Source organism: Bos taurus, chromosome 16, assembly GCF_002263795.3.
Source record: "Bos taurus isolate L1 Dominette 01449 registration number 42190680 breed Hereford chromosome 16, ARS-UCD2.0, whole genome shotgun sequence".
Lineage (NCBI taxonomy): Eukaryota > Metazoa > Chordata > Mammalia > Artiodactyla > Bovidae > Bos > Bos taurus.
In genome coordinates, this window is record NC_037343.1 from 61,088,502 (window position 1) to 61,111,526 (window position 23,025).

Below are 23,025 nucleotides of genomic sequence, written 5' to 3' on the forward strand. Positions count from 1 at the left end.
GCCCAATTGGCAATAACTGTTTCCACTTAGGTTCTTAAACTATCCCATTTAATGTTCCGAACAACTCTAAATCTCTGCTTTCATGGACTCAGAGTGATAAAGTAACCTGCCCAAGTTACAAAGTGACAGGACAGGAATTTAAATTCAGCTGTGACTCCAAAGTCTATGCTCATAACCAATGTGGGAGCCATCTTTCTTTACTCACAAGTGCTTAATTTGCTGTCCAAAACCTAGGATAAAGTATAATCAGTGTACTGAATTATCTCTTGCTGGGCACAATAGTCATAAAATATTGACTAGCAATGAAATTTTAACACAATTAAATTTCTAAATGCAAAATGAGAAACAGCATAAAGCATACCAAGCTTCTCTGAGCAAACTTTCCTTCAGGAAATTCAAGTTTCACTTCAGAGGAATGTGGATTATCATTCAGCTTTCAAAACTACTTCCACGGCAAAGATAGATTACATACAAGGCACTGTATATTATTAAAATACCCAATAACCCCCAAATAATTAGATAAATTCTTGTTACTTTATTTGTGAATTACAGACGCTCTCAGGCTAGTATTATCTCTACATAAGTTAAAAAAAAAACAAGTGAAATACTGCTTAAATGAGTCACTTATGGTTACGTGATAAACCAGAAGCAAAACTGGTAATCAAGTTCTGGACTCTGCGTTCAGTATAAAAAATATTGCTGAGGAGAGGCTTTCAAAGTTTTCAAAGCAAAAGCCAGTTTTCCAAACTATTCTAATCCACATAAAAGATTCCAGGAACATTTTCAGTTCCTCTACCATTAAGTTCCTTTTAAAATTATTTTCCACTGGCCAGTTACATACTAATCCTGTGCTTGAAAAACAAAACTGAACTGATAGATATGGAGAACAGTCACAGCCCTAACTCTCAACAAACAGACACAATGAAGGAATCTCTTATAGAGATCCAAAATAAAATGTTTTAGAACCTTAAGAGAGGTAAAATTGAAATAAAAACAGTGTATTGAATCAGATTAAGATAACTGATTTTTGTATCTTGTGTACAAAATCTTTCAATTAAGCACTACTGATTAAGCACTACATTTTTTTTGAAGGAACGAAAAGGGGATAAACTTTCTCACCGGGTATGAAATACAATTGGGAATACATATATAATAATGTAATGAATTGGTAATTGCAGGGTCTCATTAAAACTTCAAACTTCGCTCTTTTTAGCACCACTAAGGCTGATTTTCTTAGTTACCACAAAATAGAATAACACTACCTACATGAAAGAAGCATTATGAGTGTTAAAGAGTGAGGAGTTGGGGAGTGAGGGCGGCCGGGGCACTATCTTACAAGGATGAAGACGACGAATGATGGAATCCAGTCAAACACGGAGGTAAGAGAGTAACCAACACCTGCACTGGTAGATTTCCCGTTTACATTTGAACCTTAGAGGAATTCTACTTCTCGTCTCAAGGTCCAAACCAAACATTTAGTCTCACCTTCCTGTGTTTAATGTTTACGCGATTCTCTTTTTCACTCCAAAACAAAAATATACCTCCAACCTGCTCCGTTTAAGGTTTTTGCGGTAAGGAGGTGGGGGTGGGGAGGGATCTTTTCTGAAAGATATTTAAAAAGAAGGTATCAGATCAAATATTAAAACATGGGAAAGTTGTACACACATTTTACTTACAATGTCTAGCGAGGTTTTAAACCGTCGACTGTCAACGTCAGGAGAGCCTTTCGAGCGTTCTTTCTGCTTCACGATGCGGGGCTGCACCCCTCGGACGCCGCCGAACTGAACGTCGCCCCGTCCCTGCCCACGTGATGGCGACCTCCGCGGGGAGGGTAGGCGCCCGCGGAATGCTGGGACTGGTAGGCGCCGGCCCCTCCTCCTCCCCCCCCAGGCGTCACCCCCGGCTCCACTCCCCCGGCCAGCCGGCGGCGGGGCGGGAAGCTGGAGGCGTGGGGAGAGCAGGGACAGAACCGCAAAGCCTCCCAGCGTTCTCGCAGTCGCGCTGCTCTCTGACCCGAAGGCAGACATCTCTGCAACATATTGGAGGCCCTTGGAGTTGGTGAATGGCCAGAGAAGCCTGGCGCAGCCCTTGGGGCCGCAAAGAGTCGGACACGACTGAGCGACGGAACTGAACTGAACTGAGCCCTTAAAAAGACCTAAAGCTCACAGGCTTGAGGAACCAATGGAACTTACGCAGTGAGCGGCACTAGCCAACGATAATGGCAAGCACCAGTCAGGCATGATTTGGAAACCGAGTGCCACCTTTATGAGGTGCGTGCCCCCATGTTAAATGCGGACAACGCTACATACATACCTCATAAGGTGGTTGTGAGTAAATGAGATAATGAACAAAAGTGTCGGCTAAATGGATAAAAGATCTGTTTTCTTGATCTATTAATTTCATAAAAATGAAAATTGAGAGATGGAAAGCAGTTTACCCAAGAACACATAATTGGTTAAGGGCAACTGTCAAGTGAGTCTAAAAGTCCTGTTCCTGAACTAGGCCATTCAAGACAACAGAGAAGAAATCTGCTCATATAAATCTCACTTCCCCTTTCCTAATTTTTTCCTATAAAACTCCTGACCAACGTACTATTTTACTTACATTGATTTTTATCTGACTCCCATAGAATATACAATCCTAGAAAGAAAAGAGGGTTGTCTTTGGTCTAGTCTTCTCTGCTATATCCCCAGCACCTAGAATAGAGTTTACCTAGTACACAGCACCGGAGAAGGCAATGGCACCCCACTCCAGTACTCTTGCCCGGAAAATCCCATGGACGGAGGAGCCTGGTGGGCTGCAGTCCATGGGGTCTCGAAGAGTCGCACGAGACACTGAGCGACTTCCCTTTCACTTTTCATTTTCATGCACTGGAGAAGGAAATGGCAACCCACCCCAGTGTTCTTGCCTGGAGAATCCCAGGGACAGGGGAGCCTGGTGGGCTGCCGTCTATGGGGTCACACAAAGTCGGACACGACTGAAGTGACTTAGCAGCAGTAGCGACAGCAGTACATAGCACAAGCTCAAAATTTTATTGGGTTAATGATTCTTCATGTAAATAACTTATTTTTTTGGTGTCTTCAATCATCCTTTTTTGGCAGAAGTTGCAGGATTTGGGAACATTTTTAGATGTTTAATTGCAATTTCGAATTTAACAAAGAATAAGTGGAAGGCCATTTATTGTTGTCACTTCATTTCCAGCAAGACATTTTCATTTATATTGTCTTCAAAATATTTTTTCTATTACTTGTGAGAATGGGGAATAAATGCAGCTGGCTATTATGTCTTTACTTCCTCTTATTTAATATTTTAATCTTTTTATTAAAAATAACAATGTTACCTTTTTCTACTAAGATATAACCCCACAGTTATTCTTCTGACCAAAACTGTGAACACTATGTACAATGAATTGATAAATGCTTTCTCACTACATAACAGGATTTCTGCTTACCCTGAACTAAACACTCCAGGAGACAGTGGAGGACAGAGGAGCCTGGCTGCTGGAGTCCATGGGGTTGCAAAGAGTCAGACATGACTTAGCAACAGAACAGCAAACAAAAAACTCATGTACAAAAATTATCTTATTAAAATAGCTGCTTTACTTAGAAATCCAGTGTCAAGAACATTAGATTTCTAGACTGAGGCCTAATAGGTATTTAAATTAATGCCAATATATAATTGGCATTATAATTTTGTATATATCTGTCTTCCCTAATATATGGCAAATTCCCTCAGGGTGAAAAATACTCTTAATTGAATTCATATATTTATTAAGTATCTATTCTGTTTCAACACAGACGTTTAATAAATACATGAATTAATGAGTCTATTCTTTGTTCTCGGAGAAGGCAATGGCACCCCATTCCAGTACTCTTGCTTGGAAAATCCCATGGACTGAGGAGCCTGTTAGGCTGCAATCCATGGGGTCGCTGACAGTCGGACACTCGATAACAGTTGGACACTGAGTGACTTCACTTTCACTTTTCACTTTCATGCACTGGAGAAGGAAATGGCAGCCCACTCCAGTGTTGTTGCCTGGAGAATCCCAGGGACGGGGGAGCCTGGTGGGCTGCCGTCTATGGGGTCGCACAGAGTCGGACACAACTGAAGTGACTTAGCATAGCATAGCATAGCATTCTTTGTTCTAATCATTTCTTCTCTTTTTCTCTTTCGATTCATTGAATTCCTCCACAGATCTCAAACTCCCACAATAACTGTTTAACATTCAGAGTTCATGCTTCCTCTCGGTATTAGCAGTCCAGCAGTTCCCTTATGATATTAGTGCAGTCTACCGTCTCTATGTCACTTCTTTTGTGCCACCCTTGGGTTTGGAAAACATCTACAGCAGAATATCTGGTTCGACAAGGGTTTAGCTTTACCTCACAGTTGGTAAGGAAAGTTGGTTATTTGTCAGGTTGCTAAGTGTGGGAGGCACGTATGGCAGAGCTAGGATTATGTACCCTTATTACCTAGACAAAAGAGGGAAAACCCTAAAAAAATGTATGTTTTAATGCTAAAGTTACTATTCCTCTGATCCTGCGTAAGCTCATGATTTTGAAAACCATTCCTAAGTTCTTCAAGCATTTTTAATTACAAGATGACACAGGTGGTGCTAGTGGTAAAGAACCTGCCTGCCAATGCAGGAGACATAGACATGCAGCTTCAATCCCTGGGTCGGGAAGATTCCCTGGAGGAGGGCATGGCAACCCACTCCAGTATTCTTGCCTGGAGAATCCCATGGACAGAGGACCTGGTGGGGTACAGTCTGTGGGCCTGCAGTCTGGGACAGGACTGAAGCAAATTAGCAGCAACAATACATGTACTAATGTATTGAATCTCCTGTCTTTTTAATACATCCCCCCAAATCTGTTTAACAATCTGTATCCAAGTTTCTATAAAGTTAACTGTCCTCATAACTGTTTTAAAGAGCTTAATATTTGTATCAATATTACCACTATAATATGAATTTTATTAATACTACTTGTATAGTTTTATATCCTTTAATCTATTATATCCTTTATTATATCCTTGAATCTATTATATCTTTTCATCTATTACAGTACTTTTCCTGTTACATATTAATAGAGTAATATAATAGGTACCTTATAAAGCACTAGTTAAAACCAGTAAAAGCCAGATATTAATCAAGTATCAACACTTCTCAGCATTTTGTCAGAGAAAATTCTCACAAATTTTCCAAATATACTAACTCAGGCTGACAAGGGAGAACATGCTTTTAATTTTCCCTAAGATAAAAGATTCTTTAAAAAGTAGCATCTCTCATGTTGCTATTCCTTTAGTTTCTTTGGCTATATTGTATATAATTAAAAAAAAAACAAAACAGAAAACTAAACGAGAGCTTCCATCAAGCAAAAACCTAGGTGATTCTAAAGCATGTAATTACTCGGGTCTGTGACCAAATTTATGGACTATTAGTGAAAACACGACATCATTAAGATTTCATTAAAATGAAATATGTACCCAGTTTGGACAATGAGTTGCTCAAAAACATTCTAAAGTGATTTTAAATACTTGAAAGAGTAAACACCTTTGTGGCTCAGCTGGTAAAGAATATGCCCACAATACGGGAGACCTAGGTTCGAATCCTGATTGGGAAGATCCCCTGGAGAAGGGAAAGACTAGTACTCTGGCCTGGAGAATTCCACGGACTGTACACCATGGGGTCCCAAAGAGTCGGACATGACTGAGCGACTTTCACTTCACTTCAAAATTTTCAGGCCCATTCACTGTAACTGCTATCCAAACTGCAAATTTTTAAGTCTAGTCACTAAAATCAATTATAGAAAATCGTCCGAGAAGGCTGTGTGTATGTGAAGGCAAGATTAACCGATTTTTCAATAACATTCCCTCAGTGTGTCTAACTTTAGATATTTGCAGATTTTCCACACAGAAGTGAAACAAATGGCTTTGTCATGCTTTCTTATTCAGTAAACTAAACGCAGAAAAAACCCTGTATCAAATGCAGTGTATCAAGTCATGCTCAGAATCAAAGTGAAAATAATGGATCACAACTGAAAATTACAGTGCTGTCTTTAATCAAAGTATTTGTTGATTTCTCACTGTCCATAACACAGCACTAACAAAGTCTCTGAACAGTGTTGCTGAAGTACAGCCTTTATACGAAATCAGGAGTAATACTGGTTGCTGCGTACGTTTTGTAAATGGAAATCCACCCAAGTAAGCCTGTAGATGCGATTTCGTACACTCAACGAGACTTTTAAAACCTAAAACTGGTAAACTGCCTTCCCAAGGAACTTGAAACTAAAATTTTCTCCAGGGAAAGATGACACCTGCGCATATGTCTTATCAGCCCTGCAAAGCGACACTTGGAAAGGTACGGCGAAGGCAGGAGTCGATCAAAAAGGCTGCGGGAAAACTGCGCAACAGCCTGGGGCTGAGGAGCGAAACCTCCACCCGCGTTTCACTCCGCCTTTCCCAGCTACGCTGTGCTGGGGGCCCGACCCAGCGCCTCTTGCGAGCAGGCAGCAGTTGCCAGGAGCAGCTGGACTGTGGACCGGCAATTTGCCCAGCCACTTGTCCCTTCTCCGTCTTCCCTCCCTCCCTCCCCGAAGGCCGAGGACAGCGACGCCTCCTCGCTCTTCTCCTCCTCTTTAGTGCCTTCAGCCAGGAGGCGGGAGTGACCCGCGGCAGCTGACCCAGCACAGGCACTGCCTCTCCCACAGCCCTCGGAGCACACCATGGGCCCAGAGGCCGGTTTGCAGCACAGCAGCGACGACGCAGGCGGCAGCCCCGGCGACGCTCAACTGCCTCCCTGACCGCCGACACCACCGCCCTTCACTCCCGAAAAACGATCGCCACCAACGGCAGGAGACTCTTAAGGGCACCGCAAAACACCTTCGCGATCGACTCAAGCTACGTCAACAACTATGGCAGGCGAGGGGCAGCGGGCGGAGCCGGAGAGAGAAGGATGGGCGCTGTACGTCACGCCCAGGGCTCCGCTACGGGAGGGAAGGCCCCGACTCGCCCCTCAAAATGGCGGCAGCGGTGACGTGCCTGCGTACGGAACTCCTACGCCGTCGCGCCACGGCCGGCGGGAAGTGAGGTTCTCAGAAGAGCCGCCCGAAGTGTACGGCGACTTCGAGCCCCGGGCGGCCAAAGAAAAGGCCCGGGTGGGAAGACAGATTCCGCTAGAAGGGTTCCGTCCCGATTCGGCGAAAGAGGAAGTGAGAGAAAGCGCCTATTACCTTCGGTCTCGGCAGCGAAGGCAGCCCCGACTCCACGAAGCCGAGGAGATGCAGACGCGGAGAGCCGCTCTCCTCCAGCAGCAGCCGCACTCGCCGCCGCCTCCGCTACGACCCTCTCCGGTTACGACCAGAAGAGGATTACGGGACTCCCATTCATCCGAAGGTGAGACAGTCGGAGGTAACAGTGTCAGCCGCGAGTCAGGGAGGGAGTGCCGTGGGCGGGTACGCGTGAAGGGTGTGCGCTCCCTGGGCGGGCGTGTGCCTGCCTTGAGCTCATCCCCTCTGAGCTTCTCCGGGATGGACGTGAGCCCCCTCCTCCGGGCCGCCCCGTCGGCTGGCGGGAAAGTGGCAGGGCGGGGGGGGCCGGAAGGAAAGGCGGTCGTGCGTAGTGACCTGAGCAGAGTCGAGGAGCCGCGTGCTTCCCTGGGCATCAATTTAGAGGTGTCAGGAAATTGCCTGTTTTCTGCAGGCCTGCACTTCGGGGCGGCGAGTTAGGCAAAAGGCAGGACACTGAATCACTCAGAGTTCAGTTTCACATCGGTTTCAAATTGGTTCTCTCTACCCTGCGGATGTTTCTGCCTAAGCCACTTCCATTTCCTCCTTTAACTCCGAGACCAGAAGTCCTTCAATGAGATTTTTGGTCCTCCTCTAACCTTCCAGTCTTTCCCGGTCACTATCCAGGTGGGGAGAAAGGAAGGGGAATTTCGTGAGTGGCCGTTTTGAGGACTAGCGTAGTTGATGAATTGATTTGAGATCCCACCCACATGTTTACACTGAAATGGGGTCAAGGCAGTCATCCTGAACCTGAAGCTTCCCAGTGTGTGATAAACTTGAACTGATCGATCTTTCTCTAGTGTGGTGGTCTCTGCCAGAAATTCGCATATTGGGGACCGTCAGTGTAACCTCAGTAGTTAAGTAGTAGCGTGACAAAGCAAGACTTTAATTAGTTTTCATCTAAATGGGCCACAGGGTTACTGAGAAAGTGATTGTGTAGTCTTAGAAAAGGCACAGATGAATCAACGCCGGTAATGCATCCTTTGCCACACTGCCCCTTCTTCCCCATCTAACACTGAGTCACAGATGGAGTTTCATGTTGGCTCCAGGTAGGGCACCTATGAGGTAAAACCAAGGGGTTTGAATCATAATGGGATTACGTAGTTGGTGATAGACCATTGGTGGATACGATGAAGAGGAGGTGGATTTTCAATTTAGAGCTGGGTAATAGACTGCACATTGCCTGCTGATGCCTAAAATGTGGACACAGTAGAAGTGTTGATGATTTTGGAAATTATGTTAAAGATATGTGAGTTACTGTTGGGAGTAGCAATGCAAGACCGTTTAACCCCTATACATGTTTTATCTCTCTCTTAAGGTTATAAACTTGTGAAGACAAAGATCCTACATATATATTTGAGGGACCATGTTATATTTCAGTGTTGATCTTCTTTCTATATCTCCAGTAGCTAGAAGAATGCTTTGGAAGGCAAAGGGAATATGCTAAGTTGTATTGACTCTTCCACACAGGCCGGTGCAATTGTATAAGCTAGTTTTTTTTTTTTTTTTAACACACAAAGGATTTACTTCTATTTTTAGTAAATCTATGAGAATCTACACGTTTTTCAGTCTTCCTGTTTAGTCCATCTTTTAAATTTTCTAGAGTAATATTTCTATATTTATTTTGTAAAGCATCATTGGTGAGTAGTTTATTTTTATGTTGTCCTAAAGAGTAGCTCTTACTAGTTCAATTCCCAAGTTTTAGTAAACCTAATTTTTTGTTGTTTAGTGTCCCCTAAGTCGTGTCTGACTCTTTTTGCCACCCTATGGACTGTAATGCACTAGGCTCTTCTGTCCATGGGATTTCCCAGGCAAGAATACTGGAATGGGTTGCTATTTCCTTCTCTAGAGGATCTTCCCTACCCAGGGGTCAAACCCGAGTCTTCTGCATTGGCAGGCAGATTCTTTACCACTGAGTCACCAGGGAACCCCTTAATTACACATTTCTGAAGGGATTGAAACTGAGTGGGCCCCTGTGAGTCTCCCCATTGTTTGGAGGCAGTACGCCAGCCATTATGACCTTCTCTGAGTTCCAAATGGCAGGTTCCAACAGTTGCTAATCAAGGGAAGAACAACCAAGAAGTCACCTGATGCAAGATTAAAAGGCCCAGATTAATCATCAGGATTAGGAGACTGACCACCTGAGATGAGAGTAAGGGAGTGCAGACCCTGCTCACACCCGTATCTTGTCAGACACCCCACCTTTGACCCACTTATAAAAACACTCGTGAAGTCCTCCGGGGATGGGACACGTAGTTTTTCAAGGCAGAAGCCTGTGTGTCTCCCTTTGCCTGGCAAAGTAGTAAAGCTATCCTTTTCTGCTTCACTCACAACTCTGTCTCTGGGATTTGATGTGGCACCCGTGCACAGAGAGACCAAGTTTTCATAACAGAATGAATTATTTGCGTTTCTATTTATATATTGCTGTTAATATACATAATCTCTACTCACTTTGCATATTGTGAATTTTACAATTGTTATGTCTATTCTTTAGAGGATGAACCACCTTCACAAACTGTTTTAAGCCAAACGGTCACAAAGAAAGCTATCAGGAGAACACAAGAGACTCCAGGTAAGAAGAGTTGAGTTTGTTTTTTTCTAACCTGTCAGCTTTTTTTATGTATAGATTATAGCCTATAATTATTGGGTTATTGGATTATTGGGTCAATCAGGGGTCCCAAATCATACCTCATTCAAAGTTTCAGTGAATCTTATTTTTAGGTTGTTAAATTGTTAAATAGTAGCATTTGTCAGGATAGATGTACCCACTTTTTTGGTGAGGAAACTGGAGCTCAGAGTAGCTGACTTTTCTCTTAAGATTGCTTGCTTTGTAACTGAGCCAAATTCAGACCTAGGCTTGTCTTCTCCAAAGCCCCTTCACTTGCCCCAAGTACCTCACTGTCACTCTCCCATGGAATAATTAGCTGCTCAGTAAAGCTTGTTAAGTGTTGAATGAATAAGTGTCATGTAAAATGGATTAAATGGTCTGCATAGTAAAATCATGATACAATATAATCAATCTCAATTTGATACTATATTTTATTAAATCTAGGATCTCATCAGTTGTAAGATACATCCTCTTCTTGGGCTTCTCTGATAGCTCAGTTGGTAGAGAATCCGCTTGCAATGCAGGAGACCCGGTTTGATTCCTGGGTCGGGAAGATCTGCTGGAGGAGGGATAGGCTACCCATTCCAGTATTCTTGGGTTTCCCTGTGGCTCAGCTGGTAAAGAATCTGCCTGCAATGCAGGAGACCTGGGTTCTAACCCTGGTTTGGGAAGATCCCCTGGAGAAGGGAAAGGCTACCCACTCCAGTATTCTGGCCTAGAGAATTCTATGGACTGTATAGTCCATTGGTCACAAAGAGTTGAACACAACTGAGCGTCTTTCACTTTCACTTAGGAGGAAGAAATGCTGCCAGTTAAGGGTAATGTGCCTTAGATTGTATAATATATCCCAATTTTAGAGATGTTAAAGTATAGAACTGTTTGCATCTTAGTATCAAGTGGCATTAGGCTACATTTGATAGTCAGATCAGATCAGATCAGTCACTCAGTCGTATCCGACTCTCTGTGACCCCATGAATCGCAGCACACCAGGCCTCCCTGTCCATCACCAACTCCCAGAGTTCACTCAGACTCACGTCCATCAAGTCAGTGATGCCATCCAGCCATCTCATCCTCTGTCTTCCCCTTCTCCTCTTGCCCCCAATCCCTCCCAGCATCAGAGTTTTTTCCAATGAGTCAACTCTTCGCATGAGGTGGCCAAAGTACTGGAGTTTCAGCTTTAGCATCGTTCCTTCCAAAGAAATCCCAGGGCTGATTTCCTTCAGAATGGACTGGTTGGATCTCCTTGCAGTCCAAGGGACTCTCAAGAGTCTTCTCCAACACCACAGTTCAAAAGCATCAATTCTTCGGCGCTCAGCCTTCTTCACAGTCCAACTCTCACATCCATACATGACCACAAGAAAAACCATAGCCTTGACTAGACGAACCTTTGTTGGCAAAGTAATGTCTCTGCTTTTGAATATGCTATCTAGGTTGGTCATAACTTTCCTTCCAAGGAGTAAGCATCTTTTAATTTCATGGCTGCAGTCACCGGCTGCAGTCACCATCTGCAGTGATTTTGGAGCCCGGAAAAATAAAGTCTGACACTGTTTTTCCACTGTTTCCCCATCTATTTCCCATGAAGTGATGGGACCGGATGCCATGATCTTAGTTTTCTAAATGTTGAGCTTTAAGCCAACTTTTTCACTCTCCTCTTTTACTTTCATCAAGAGGCTTTTTAGTTCCTCTTCACTTTCTGCCATAAGGGTGGTGTCATCTGCATATCTGAGGTTATTGATATTCCTCCCGGCAATCTTGATTCCAGCTTGTGTTTCTTCCAGTCCAGCGTTTCTCATGATGTACTCTGCATATAAGTTGAATAAACAGGGTGACGATAGTAGCCATTTTAAAACTTATTTTGAAAAGCAAGGGAAAGGATTAAGTTCAGTTATTAATGCATAGTATCCTTTGCTTTTTGGTTCTGTTTATTTTCAGTTTGCTTTTCTTGATATTAGGAAATCCACAATAATAATGACTGTAGCTATTGAAACTGATCATCCGTGGCTTTTTTTTTTTTTAACCCAAATCCTGACTTACTTCCTTACCCATTCCTGCTAATAAGATTTTGCTTTGTAGTTTAAACTATTCTGTTTAGCGTAAATAAATATCTGGTTAAGGATCAATTCCAAATAACACACCCTTTATGCTTAATTCCTTGAACAGCCTGTGTTCCTGTGTTAAGATTAGAAACTATTTTAGAAAAATGCTTTGAGTGATAGGCTCTATAATCACATTTTTCAGGCCATTTGAGAAAACTATATTCTTGAAATTTTATTTACAGTAGCTTCAATTACATGACGCTTATGCCTAGAAAAGCAAAAGTTTCTCATTTTTAAAATCTACAGCAAAAATAAATAATATCTACAATAAATTTATAAAATTTATGGGGTTAAGTAAATTGATACAATGAAGACAGTTGAGCACCAGCCTATAGACCATACAGACCATTATAAAACTATTAAACAATAGAATGTCTCGTACAGTCTTTTGGGGTTCACATTAAGCTTGTATTTTAGGACTGCTATTGAGGTACATGGCTGCGTAATGTTGTGCAAAGAGCACTGGACCTTGGTCATATTAGCTAGCCATGTTGACCCTCAGGCCTTTATCTGTATGACTTAACGTGTCCTAACTCACAAGCTCACTGCAAAAGTGAAACAATACTTGCAAAATCACTTAGTATACAGTAAAACATATGGCTATAAGGTGGGGGTTTTTTTTTCCCTCACGGCACTTTGCAGGCAGTGTGAAGTTCATAAAATTTTGCTTAAGCATTTCTTTTTCTGACAAAGCTCATGCTATGGTTGATAATGCAAAAGACAAAACATTTCCCAATGTAGATGGTAGATTGATGGAACTCATGCACATATTACCTGGAATATATTGTGCTACAATATAACTAGACATAAAGATATGTGCATTTTGGGGAGATTTGAGATACTCTGGGTTCTTTTACTATAAAAGGTGCTTTTAAAAATCATACTATATCTACTACTTGTCTTGCTCCTCTGTCATTCCTCTTAAAAAAGGAGAATGTTTAGGAAAGTCATTAAATGAACGCTTGTAAAGTCCGTCTTTACAAGCTTTGTAAAGTACTGAATATTCATTGGAAGGACTGATGCTGAAGCTGAAACTCGAGAACTTTGGCTACCTGATGTGAATAACTGATTTATTGGAAAAGACCCTGATGCTGGGAAAGATTGAAGGCAGGAGGAGAATTGGATGACAGAGGATGAGATGGTTGGATGGCATCACCAACTCTGTGGGCATGAGTTTGAGCAAGCTCCGGGAGTTAGTGATGGTTAGGAAAGCCTGGCTTGCTGCAGTCCATGTAAAGAGTAGGACACAAATGAGCAACTGAACTGAATTGAAAGTCTGTCTAGCAGAGGAATTACTTAAACAGGAGTCAGTTTGATGGAAAACTACTTTAAGTACAAGTTTAAGATAGGCCCTTCCTTGTTTGAGGGAATATTAATTGGTACAACCACTATGGAAAACACTAGGAGGTTGCTTAAACCTAAAAATAGAGTTGCCATATAATCCTGCAGTCCCACTCCTGGGCATATACTAGGAGAAAACTCTTAATTCAGAAATATACATGCACCCACAGGTTCTTAGCAGCACTGTTTACAATAGCCAAGACATGGAAGCCACCTAAATGTCCATCAACAGATGAATGGAATAAAGACGTGAAAGTGGTGTGTGTGTGTGTGTGTGTGTGTGTGTGTGTGTGTGTGTGTGTGTGTATGTGTGTGTGTGTATGTATACACACACATGTGCAAAATGGAATAATAGTCATAAAAATGAATGAAATACTGCCATTTGCAGCAACATAGAAGGACCTAGAGGTTATCATATTAAAGTGAAATAAGTCAGAAAGAGAAAGACGTATATATAGTATCACTTGTACATAGAATCTAAAATATGATACAAACAAACTTATTTACAAAACGGAAACAGATTCACAGACTTACAGTTACCACAGGGGCAGGAGGGTAGAGGAAGAATAAGTTAGGAGTTTGGGATTAGCAGATATAAACTACTATATATAAAATAGATAAACAACAAAATTCTACAGTATAACGCAGGAAACTGTATTCAATATCCTGTAATAAACCATAATAGAAAAGAATATGAAAAAGAATATATATATATATATAGAACTGAGGAGAAGGAAATGACATCCCACTCCAGTGTTCTTGCCTGGAGAATCCCAGGGACAGGGGAGCCTGATGGGCTGCCGTCTATAGGGTCGCACAGAGTCGGACATGACTGAAGCGACTTAGCAGCAGCAGCAGCATAGAACTGAACCATTTTACTATACACCAGAAACTTAATAATACAACATTGTAAATCAACTGTACTTCAGTTAAAAAAAATATATAGGCTCTTCCTCCTCCTTGTAGAATCACAGACTTTCAATTCAACTCTGGTGTTCAAAATCGTGGTGTAATTGTATGTAGGACCACTGGTGTGGTCTGACAAAACTTTATCCAAAAATGTCCTTAAAAATGATGACCTATACCAAGGGACTTCCCTGGTGGCTCAGCTGATTTAAGAATCCACCTGCACTGTGAGAGACCTGGGTTCGATCCCTGGGTTGGGAAGAACTCCTGGAGAAGGGAATGGCTACCCACTGCAGTATTCCTGCCTGGGAAATCCCATGAACACAGGAGCCTGGTGCGCTCCATCTAGTTGCATGGGGTTGCAGAAGAGTCAGACATGACCGAGTGACTAAACAACATTTCGTCATGAACATTTGATTCTCTGACTGCTGTAATTACAGAATTCATTCATTCTCCAGATGTTTATTGAGCACCTACTGTATACTAGTTCCGTTGCTAGATTCTGGGGGTGCAGTGGTGAGCAAGAGCAGCAAACAAGGGAAGGAGATTGCTACGAAAGAAGAATCCTTGTTATTTTATTCCCTAATACCCCTCTCTGCTACTCTCTGTCCTTCAACCCCTCTTACATAGGGCTATGTATTTGGTAGAGCATACAAGAAAAGCTTAAATGAAAAGATGGGGTCTGAAATAGTAATTGGTATCTATAGATTAAAGTTGAGTTTTAGGTTTTAATTAAACCTACAAAGGATGGGAATATAGGGGGAAAAAAAGAGGAAAGTCATTGTAATAATAAGAGTAACGGACATATGTGGTATTTCTTTTTAAAGCTATTTATGTAAGTTCTAAATATGTGTTATGTAGAATGCTAACAACTGATACATTGCATAGAATCTTAGAGCTGGAAGGTTTAGGAGAGTCATGTACTCAGAGTTTCTATCAGTGTAGGTGTCCCTCTGTTAACATCCATTCATGCATTGTTGATCATCTGCAGTGATGTGGAAATCACTCCCTCGCCATCAGTTCTGTTTTGGAGACAGCACTAATAATTTGGTTGCTTTTGTTTTTACCGTTGAACTAAAAGCTACTTTGCTGTAAATTTCTCTTGATCTTAATTCTGCCTTTCGAGCTACATAAAATCAACTTAAGTACTTCTCTATATCTCTGTCTTTAAAATGTACAAAAACATGCTCAATAAGTATTTTTAGAACAAATAAATGGATGTCCCTTCAGGATTTCTCTTCTTGATACTGTGAAGAGGAAATGGGGTTAAGTCAGTTTTATGAGAACAAACATAGGCAGCCAATATAGTGGAGAGGGGTCAGTGATAGCTGGTTCAGAGCATGGTTTTTGCACTTCTCACGCAAAGCCAAACATACTGCTTTTTTTATAGATACAAATGAAACTAAGTGTAATATAATCCAAATTTAAATATAGATTGGGTTTTATATTATGTTGTGCGAGGCTCTTTGAGGACATACACCTTGGATTTCTAGGCCAACATTAACTTATTATTTAATGGGATTGGCTTCCTCATTAACCCTGTGCCATTGAACTGTAGACAGTCTGAAATAAATTATGGCTAACGATAACATATTTTTTTAAATTAGAGCTTGTATTTGCTGAAACACACAGGGTTAAATAATTGGAGGGAATGTATTATCTCTTAGGAAGTTAACCTTCAAATCAAAGTTTAACATAAATAATCCACAGTGAGGGTATGCCACAATGGAATAGATAATTGAGTTGGTGCTACGGTACAGATTTTGGTTCTTAATTGAGACATTTAGAAGTTTTATTTGATGTTCCTTTCTTTTTATACAAATATGGTCTGGTGAGAAAAACTGCCAAATTTTACATCAAACCCATATGTTTTTCATGGCAGCAAACCTTTCTCTAGTTCATTATTGTATTCCCATACTTAGCATAATGGAGAGCTCAGAAAAAAACTTTGCTGCCTAAATAGGTGATTGTATAATAAATCGAATATGTTCGAATTTTATATATGTATTTTATTTTTTTCTCTTCCCATATTAGTGATGAGTGAAGATCCTCTAATCAGCCTGCGTAGACCTCCTCTAAGAAGCTCAAGATCTGGTAAGAGATTGTTTTGTCTGTTGGTTCAGCTTTCTCATATTTTTAAATAGGGTACTTAACATGTATTTATTGGAGAAGGCAATGGCACCCCACTCCAGTACTCTTGCCTGGAAAATCCCATGGATGGAGGAGCCTGGTAGGCTGCAGTCCATGGGGTCACTAAGAGTCAGACATGACTGAAGCGACTTCACTTTCACTTTTCACTTTCACGCATTGGAGAAGGAAATGGCAACCCACTCCAGTGTTCTTGCCTGGAGAATCCCAGGGACGGGGGAGCCTGGCGGGCTGCCGTCTATGGGGTCGCACAGAGTCGGACATGACTGAAGCGACTTAGCAGCAGCAGGAACATGTATTTATATAGTTCAAAATTCAAAATTTCTATAAATATTCGATGGAAAGTCTCCCAGCTCCCTTCGTTGTTTGTCCACCCAGTTTCCTTAAGCAACCAGTGTTGTCAGTTTCTTAGGCAGTCTTCCAGAGATATTTTATGGAGATATAAGGGAATTCATGTATAAATCATCCTTTCCTGTCTTTTTTAACCCACATTTTAGCCCAATAATTACTCTTTTCTGTACCTTGTTACTGTTGATTTTACTTAAAATATATTGAGACATCCTTCCATATAAGTGTATAAAATAATTTCTTCATTCTTTTTTAGGGGTTGTGTCCTTGTATGTTGCTATGATTCTTTTTGTTAGCAAAATGGTTTTAAATTAATGTCAGGGACTTTTTATTCTTCCCAGTATAATGCTAATAAAAAATTGAAGACTGAGGCTTTGTGGCTCAGGGCTATAAATTTTTCCTGCCTTAACGGCATTTCTTCCCTTGTGGCTCAGCTGGTAAAGAATTCGCCTTCTATGCAGAAGACCTGGGTTTGATCCCTGGGATGGAAAGATCCCCTGGAGAAGGGAAAGGCTACCCACTCCAGTATCCTGCCTGGAGAATTCCATGGACTGTATAGTCATGGGGTCACAAAGAGTTGGACATGACTGAACAACTTTCACTTTAAGACCGTAGAAGAGTATTGCCCTTAAATTGATTTCATGACTATGAAAGAAAACTAGGAATGTCATTCCAAGAGATCTACTTCATTTTTAGAGTTTCCCAGCCCATAAGGGTGCTTTATTGTGGGAACTAAAAAAGGAAACATTTACCTTCACATGAGGTTTCTACTTCTCAGTTATTCTCTTTTAAAAAGAGTTAGGTTGTTTTTTTGTTTTTTTTTTCTGATAAATGACTGTCCTTTTAAGTGATAAAAATCTGTTAAGGTTTTGATGATGAACCTGTGGTAAAGAACCATATGATGCATTTCCTTTTAAGCACTAATCATTTTGTTGCTATCTCTCTTACAGATTCGGCACACAAAACAAATGGAAATGCTAAAATGAGTGAATTAGGTTTGTTTATCTCTAATTCTTATAGGTTCTCTTTGAGGCTTCAAATTAGCAGTAGAATACAGGAGTACTTTCATTTGGTCACTGGCTTGAAAATATTACTTTGTTCATTATTTCAGCTTGAGGGACAGTGTCTTTATGACCAATAGCCTTGGTTTTTATTCTCTGAAATTATGTTCTTTGTTATATTATTAAGTTCACGTAAGAAAATGCATAACCTATATTTTAGTTTTTATTAGCAGTTGTTAACACTATCGCGAGAAAAAAGATAACAACTTACCAATTAAGTTTTTTCTTGCTTTAGAAAGTGAATTGGAAATTTTTCTGTAGTAAGTTGTGTCCTTTGCCATGTTTGTTGAAGTGGTTTATATTCTTTTCAGGATTTGCCTTGATATAGGACTTGAGCTACCAAGATCTGTGGCTTTAAGTGAACTTACATTGATTGTGGTTGGACTTAGTCTTAAGTTACAAATTTTCTAAATTTGGAGATGAGTCAAAGGAGAGAAGCTTCATTTTTCTTTATAAATAGTTGCAGCTTGGTTTAAATTTGTCTTCCACTTAAGCTCAATTTTTTTTAGAGACTTCAGAATTTATAGTGTCTGGGTACTGAAAATGATCCTTGTAGTATGCAGCTTATCATTTGTACTTTTACCTACCAGCTTCTCAAATGCTCTATGTAAAAACTTAAAAAAGGATTTTTTTTTTAAGTCATAGAGTCTTAAATAGAAGCAAACTTGTAGATGAAATAATCTAATACTTTTCTGTTCTTTCTATGCTAGATTTAGAAATTATTTCTGTAAGTACTTTATAATAAAAACTAACTTTACAAAAAGTACTTTCCAGCTTAAAGGAAATTTCTGTGAGATCAATAAAGAATGACACCCCTTTTTTTTTCCCCAATAGTAATGCTAGTAAATCTTGAAATGTATAAAATGGCTGTTCATGGAGCTTGAACATTTGTGATATTTCCAGACTATTCTTTATTCTCTTCTTGCTGCGCCACTCTCTTGTTCTCCAAAGCATAATTGGCATTGAATAGTAAGGTATCTATACCGGGGATCCCCAGAGTACAGCCTCTGAGTAAAACCTGACATGTGGTCTTGTTTTTATACAGCCGGTAAGCTAAGAAAAATTTTTACATTTTGTGGAATAAATATATATATGTATACACACGCATATGACAGAGACCTTATGTGGCTAGAGAAGCCTAAAATATTTACTATTTGGTCCTTGATGGAGAAAGTTTACCCATCTCTAATTGCATTAATGGCAGACCTAAAGACAGCAAATCACCTAAATTATCATTTGTTTTAAGAATAAATTCAGAGAGTTAAATAACTGCCTGGACATAGATATATGTCCACACATAGATTGAACATTCCACACTAGGTTTTACTGACAACACAAAAAGGAGACACAGTGACTCCTGTCTTCTCTTTGAAAAAGCATGATCGTCTCACTTTTGAATCTTCATGCCTTTGTCCCCAGACATAACACAATTATGAAGTTTGTATTTCCTTGAATACCCTTCACGCCTCACACCAACACATTCCATAAATCTCTTGGAATAAGAAAGCCTATAGTAGAAATATCCTGGGACTTTGTATTTTTCTTTAAAACTGACCAGACAAAAGAAAGTGAACAGGAAGTGATACAGATAATGGTTGATGTTCACCAGAGGAGGTGGTTTTAAGTGATCTGTTTTTTATAACAAACAGAAAGACCTTAAACTTCTGAAAGTACCTTTTCCTAATTGGTTGAAACTGTTAGAAACATGACATCTCCTTAATAGCACATTTAATTACTGCTATTTGTCTAAAAGCCACAGCCTTTGTAATTTTTTTTAAATAACCTTTTTTTGGTTAGGATATTATTGCTCCAAATAGAATTCTAATGTCTTGAAAGTTTTCACATGTGTGTAGGAAAGAGTAATACTTTAAAAAAAAAAATTTTTTTTTTAATGCTTTAACTTCCCCCATGTAGCAGCCAAGAAGTTTAGAATAAAGGAAGCTGAATGACAAAAGAGGGAAATGAAATTAAAAGCTATATAGTCATAGATACTGCTGATTCATCATCAAATTGTATTTGGATATTTATCTATACATTCTTTGCCGCTTGGGTAAAAAAATTGTTATAAGCATTAACATAGTGGTATATGCATATGGTAGAGAAGAGCCCTACTCTGTGGAAGAGGTCAGGAAGGTTTAATGGCGATGGCATTAGAATTTTGAAGGATGCAGAACAGGCAAAATGAGAAGGAGAGTTATAAATACTACAGTTTGTCTTGTAATAGAACGTCACTCTTTTACGTTTACAGTTCAGGCAATGTGAGAAACTCTTCTACGTTAGAAACAACACTCAGAGTAACTGCAGCTCCTTGAACTATTTTGTGGTAAATGATTTTCAGAATGACATTCTCAGTTGGTAGACTTGGGTTTCTAGAGTGAGAACTATGTTTTAAAATGTGTATATAACCAGGACAAAAGCCTATTACAGTGAAGAGTATGTGTCAACTATATAAAATGTATTATTGTTTAAGGTGTCTTAATTCATAAAATACTGCTGGATTATAAGGCACAAAATAATACTGATTTTGTTTTTAATGATGTTACCATGATAGCCTTGCTTGACAAATTATTATTTATGTCTTACATAGTGCTGATAAATATTTACTGTTAGGAACATGGAATTCTAAAGAAAGGATTTTTAGACCCTATATTAAAAGTCTTAAAAGTGTTCAAAAATAGATTAAATCCATGATTTATTTAATACTTCATATTAAAAGTATTAAAAGTAAGTGCAGAACTCCCTTATAGAAGCTGATTTAAAAATATTTCTAAATCCTTCATTGTGCTAATTAAAACTAATTGACATAACTAACATAAACTGAAAGAAGGGAGATTGAACTGTAGGCAACCTGGTATAGGAAGGATTGATTATTAGTTAATTTGCTCTAGACAATTGACACAGATTTGCAAAAGTATTGTGGAAATATATTTTATCAGGATGAAAAAAGAGGGATTACTGTACTATTTGTTTTTTCTGATAGTTTGGTGAATGAATGTAAATTTTCAACATACTTTTATTTCCATTAATACAGATTCAAAAATCAGTTCAGCCTTAAATTTTGCTACAACAAATAATTTTTGAACTATATAAAACATAATGCCTCAATATAAATGTGATTTTAACAAAGCTACTGTATTACATTTAGGTATTGTTGAAACCTCTCATTTTAGAAAGAATTCACTTTTCAGCTTTCCCCGCATTCATTCATTTACTCAAAAAATTACTGACGGAGACTTTTTAAAAGGTTCCACATGTAAGGAGTTTGGAAGTCAACACTTTAGCCTAATAACAAGTCAAAAACTGACAACTGAAAAATCAACAACTCTTCTTAGATCCATAAGAGAGGAAATGACACAGGTCAAATCACTGCCCCCAAGGTTGGAGAAATGGGCAAATACAGGAAGTCATAGCTTGCTGGAGCCGAGACTCACAAGTGGAAGCCTCTGCGGGAGGTAGTGCAGGGTAGGAAAACCTGAACTGCAGTTAATGAATTGTTGGATGTTCTGTGTGGACAAGTCTGAAGAGTTAAAAAATTTCAACAGGACCCAGTCTATGGCGGGCCCCTACTGTGTTGTGAAATTTACCTCCAGAGGCTCAGCCAGGCTCACATTAAAAAAAAAAAAAATCTCTTCATACTTCTGCAAGGTAGAGGGAGAAAGGCAGCATTTTGAAACATGTCAGGATATTCTGTTCTTAACAAGACAAGCCCTCAAGGAAATCTCCTTAACTGGAGCCTGTCCGTCTAGTCAAGGCTATGGTTTTTCCAGTGGTCATGTATGGATGTGAGAGTTGGACTATGAAGAAAGCTGAGCGCCGAAGAATTGATGCTTTTGAACTGTGGTGTTAGAGAAGACTCTTGAGAGTTCCTTGGACTGCAAGGAGATCCAACCAGTCTATCCTAAAGGAGATCAGTCCTGGGTGTTCGTTGGAAGGACTGATGCTGAAGCTGAAACTCCAGTCCTTTGGCCACCTGATGTGAAGAGTTGACTCACTGGAAAAGACCCTGATGCTGGGAAAGATTGAGGGCAGGAGAAGAAGGGAACGACAGAGGATGAGATGAGTGGATGGCATCACCAACTCAATGGACATGAGTTTGGGTGAACTCCGGGAGTTGGTGATGGACATGGAGGCCTGGTGTGCTGCGGTTCATGGGGTTGCAAAGAGTTGGACACAGCTGAGTGGCTGAACTGAACCGAACTGAACCTACTATATCAAAGCCCAGCTGACTTGAGAGATGGGAAATAAACCCAACTCCAGACAATTCTGAGCTCTCTATTTCACCTAAACAGGAAGGGGAAAATCTTTGAACTGTTGTGAAGTTCATGGTCTTGAGGCATGAGCTTACTAAAAAGTGGACACCTAGAGCTGGAAGATATTTCCCTTCTCCCAGGATACTGCCCCTCGCTGAACACCTTACCACCACTTTACTAAAGACCTATTTACAGCAGTATTCTTTTTACCCAGTATATCAAGAAAAAATTATAAAACATGACAAAATGCAAAAAAGCAGTTTGAAAAGATAGAGCAGTATCAACCAGATATGGCATGGATGTTAGAATTATCAGATCAGGAATTTAAAACGACTATGATTAATATGGTGCAGACTCTAATGGATAAAGTAGGCTACATGCAAGAATAGATGAACAATGTCAGCAAAGAAGTAGAAATCCTAAGAGTCAAATGCTGCAGATAAAAAAACACTAACAGAAATGAAGAATCTTGATGGGCTTATTGGAGTGGACGTGGCTTAGACTCTCTAGCAATAGAATATCAATAGCATTCTCAAAGAAATGATAATATATGATATGATTTATTAGCTAGTGCTATGATGATAATAATACAGCAATATGTAAATGTATCAAATCAACACATTATATACCTTACATATACACAATGTTAAATATCAGTTATATCTCAATTTAAAAAACAGAATCCTTAAAAACCAAAAAGCAAAGAGAACAATGACTAAATAATACAGAATATGCTAGACTGTGCAAAAGCTACAAAAGGTATAACGTATGCATACAGTGAATAACAGAGAAGAAAGGAACAGAGAAAATGTTTGAAATATTAATGACTGTGTGCTCAGTTGCATCCGACTCTTGGCTACCCCATGAACTATTGCCTGCCAGGCTCCTCTGTCCTTGGGATTTAGGCAAGAATACTCGAGTGGTTGCCATTTCTTCCTCCAGGGTGTCTTCCTGATCTGCGGGATTGAACCTGCATCCAGTGCGTCT

The 23,025-nt window shown here is 40.0% G+C and overlaps 2 protein-coding genes across 15 annotated transcripts in view; one reads left to right on the forward strand and one right to left on the reverse strand.

The window, feature by feature from the left end:
- TOR1AIP2 (torsin 1A interacting protein 2) overlaps positions 1–7,316 on the reverse strand; it is a 44,583-nt gene extending 37,267 nt beyond the window's left edge. For 2 of the 6 annotated variants that reach the window (XM_010813373.4, XM_059875573.1), the window contains exon 1: positions 1,677–1,801. The gene's annotated coding sequence lies outside the window, so the exon portion shown is untranslated. Of the gene's footprint in view, positions 1–1,676; positions 1,802–7,226 lie in introns of those variants that run through there. The other 4 variants (NM_001099184.2, NM_001105647.2, XM_010813374.4 and 1 more) reach the window with 3 other exon arrangements.
- TOR1AIP1 (torsin 1A interacting protein 1) overlaps positions 6,700–23,025 on the forward strand; it is a 45,543-nt gene continuing 29,217 nt past the window's right edge. For 2 of the 9 annotated variants that reach the window (NM_001435071.1, NM_001435073.1), the window contains exons 1-4: positions 6,700–7,389; positions 9,775–9,852; positions 16,266–16,325; positions 17,678–17,722. In NM_001435071.1, coding sequence (NP_001422000.1) covers positions 6,909–7,389; positions 9,775–9,852; positions 16,266–16,325; positions 17,678–17,722 — 664 coding nt within the window. In that variant the 5' untranslated portion in view covers positions 6,700–6,908. Of the gene's footprint in view, positions 7,390–8,363; positions 8,530–9,331; positions 9,433–9,774; positions 9,853–16,265; positions 16,326–17,677; positions 18,555–23,025 lie in introns of those variants that run through there. The other 7 variants (NM_001435078.1, NM_001435080.1, NM_001435072.1 and 4 more) reach the window with 5 other exon arrangements.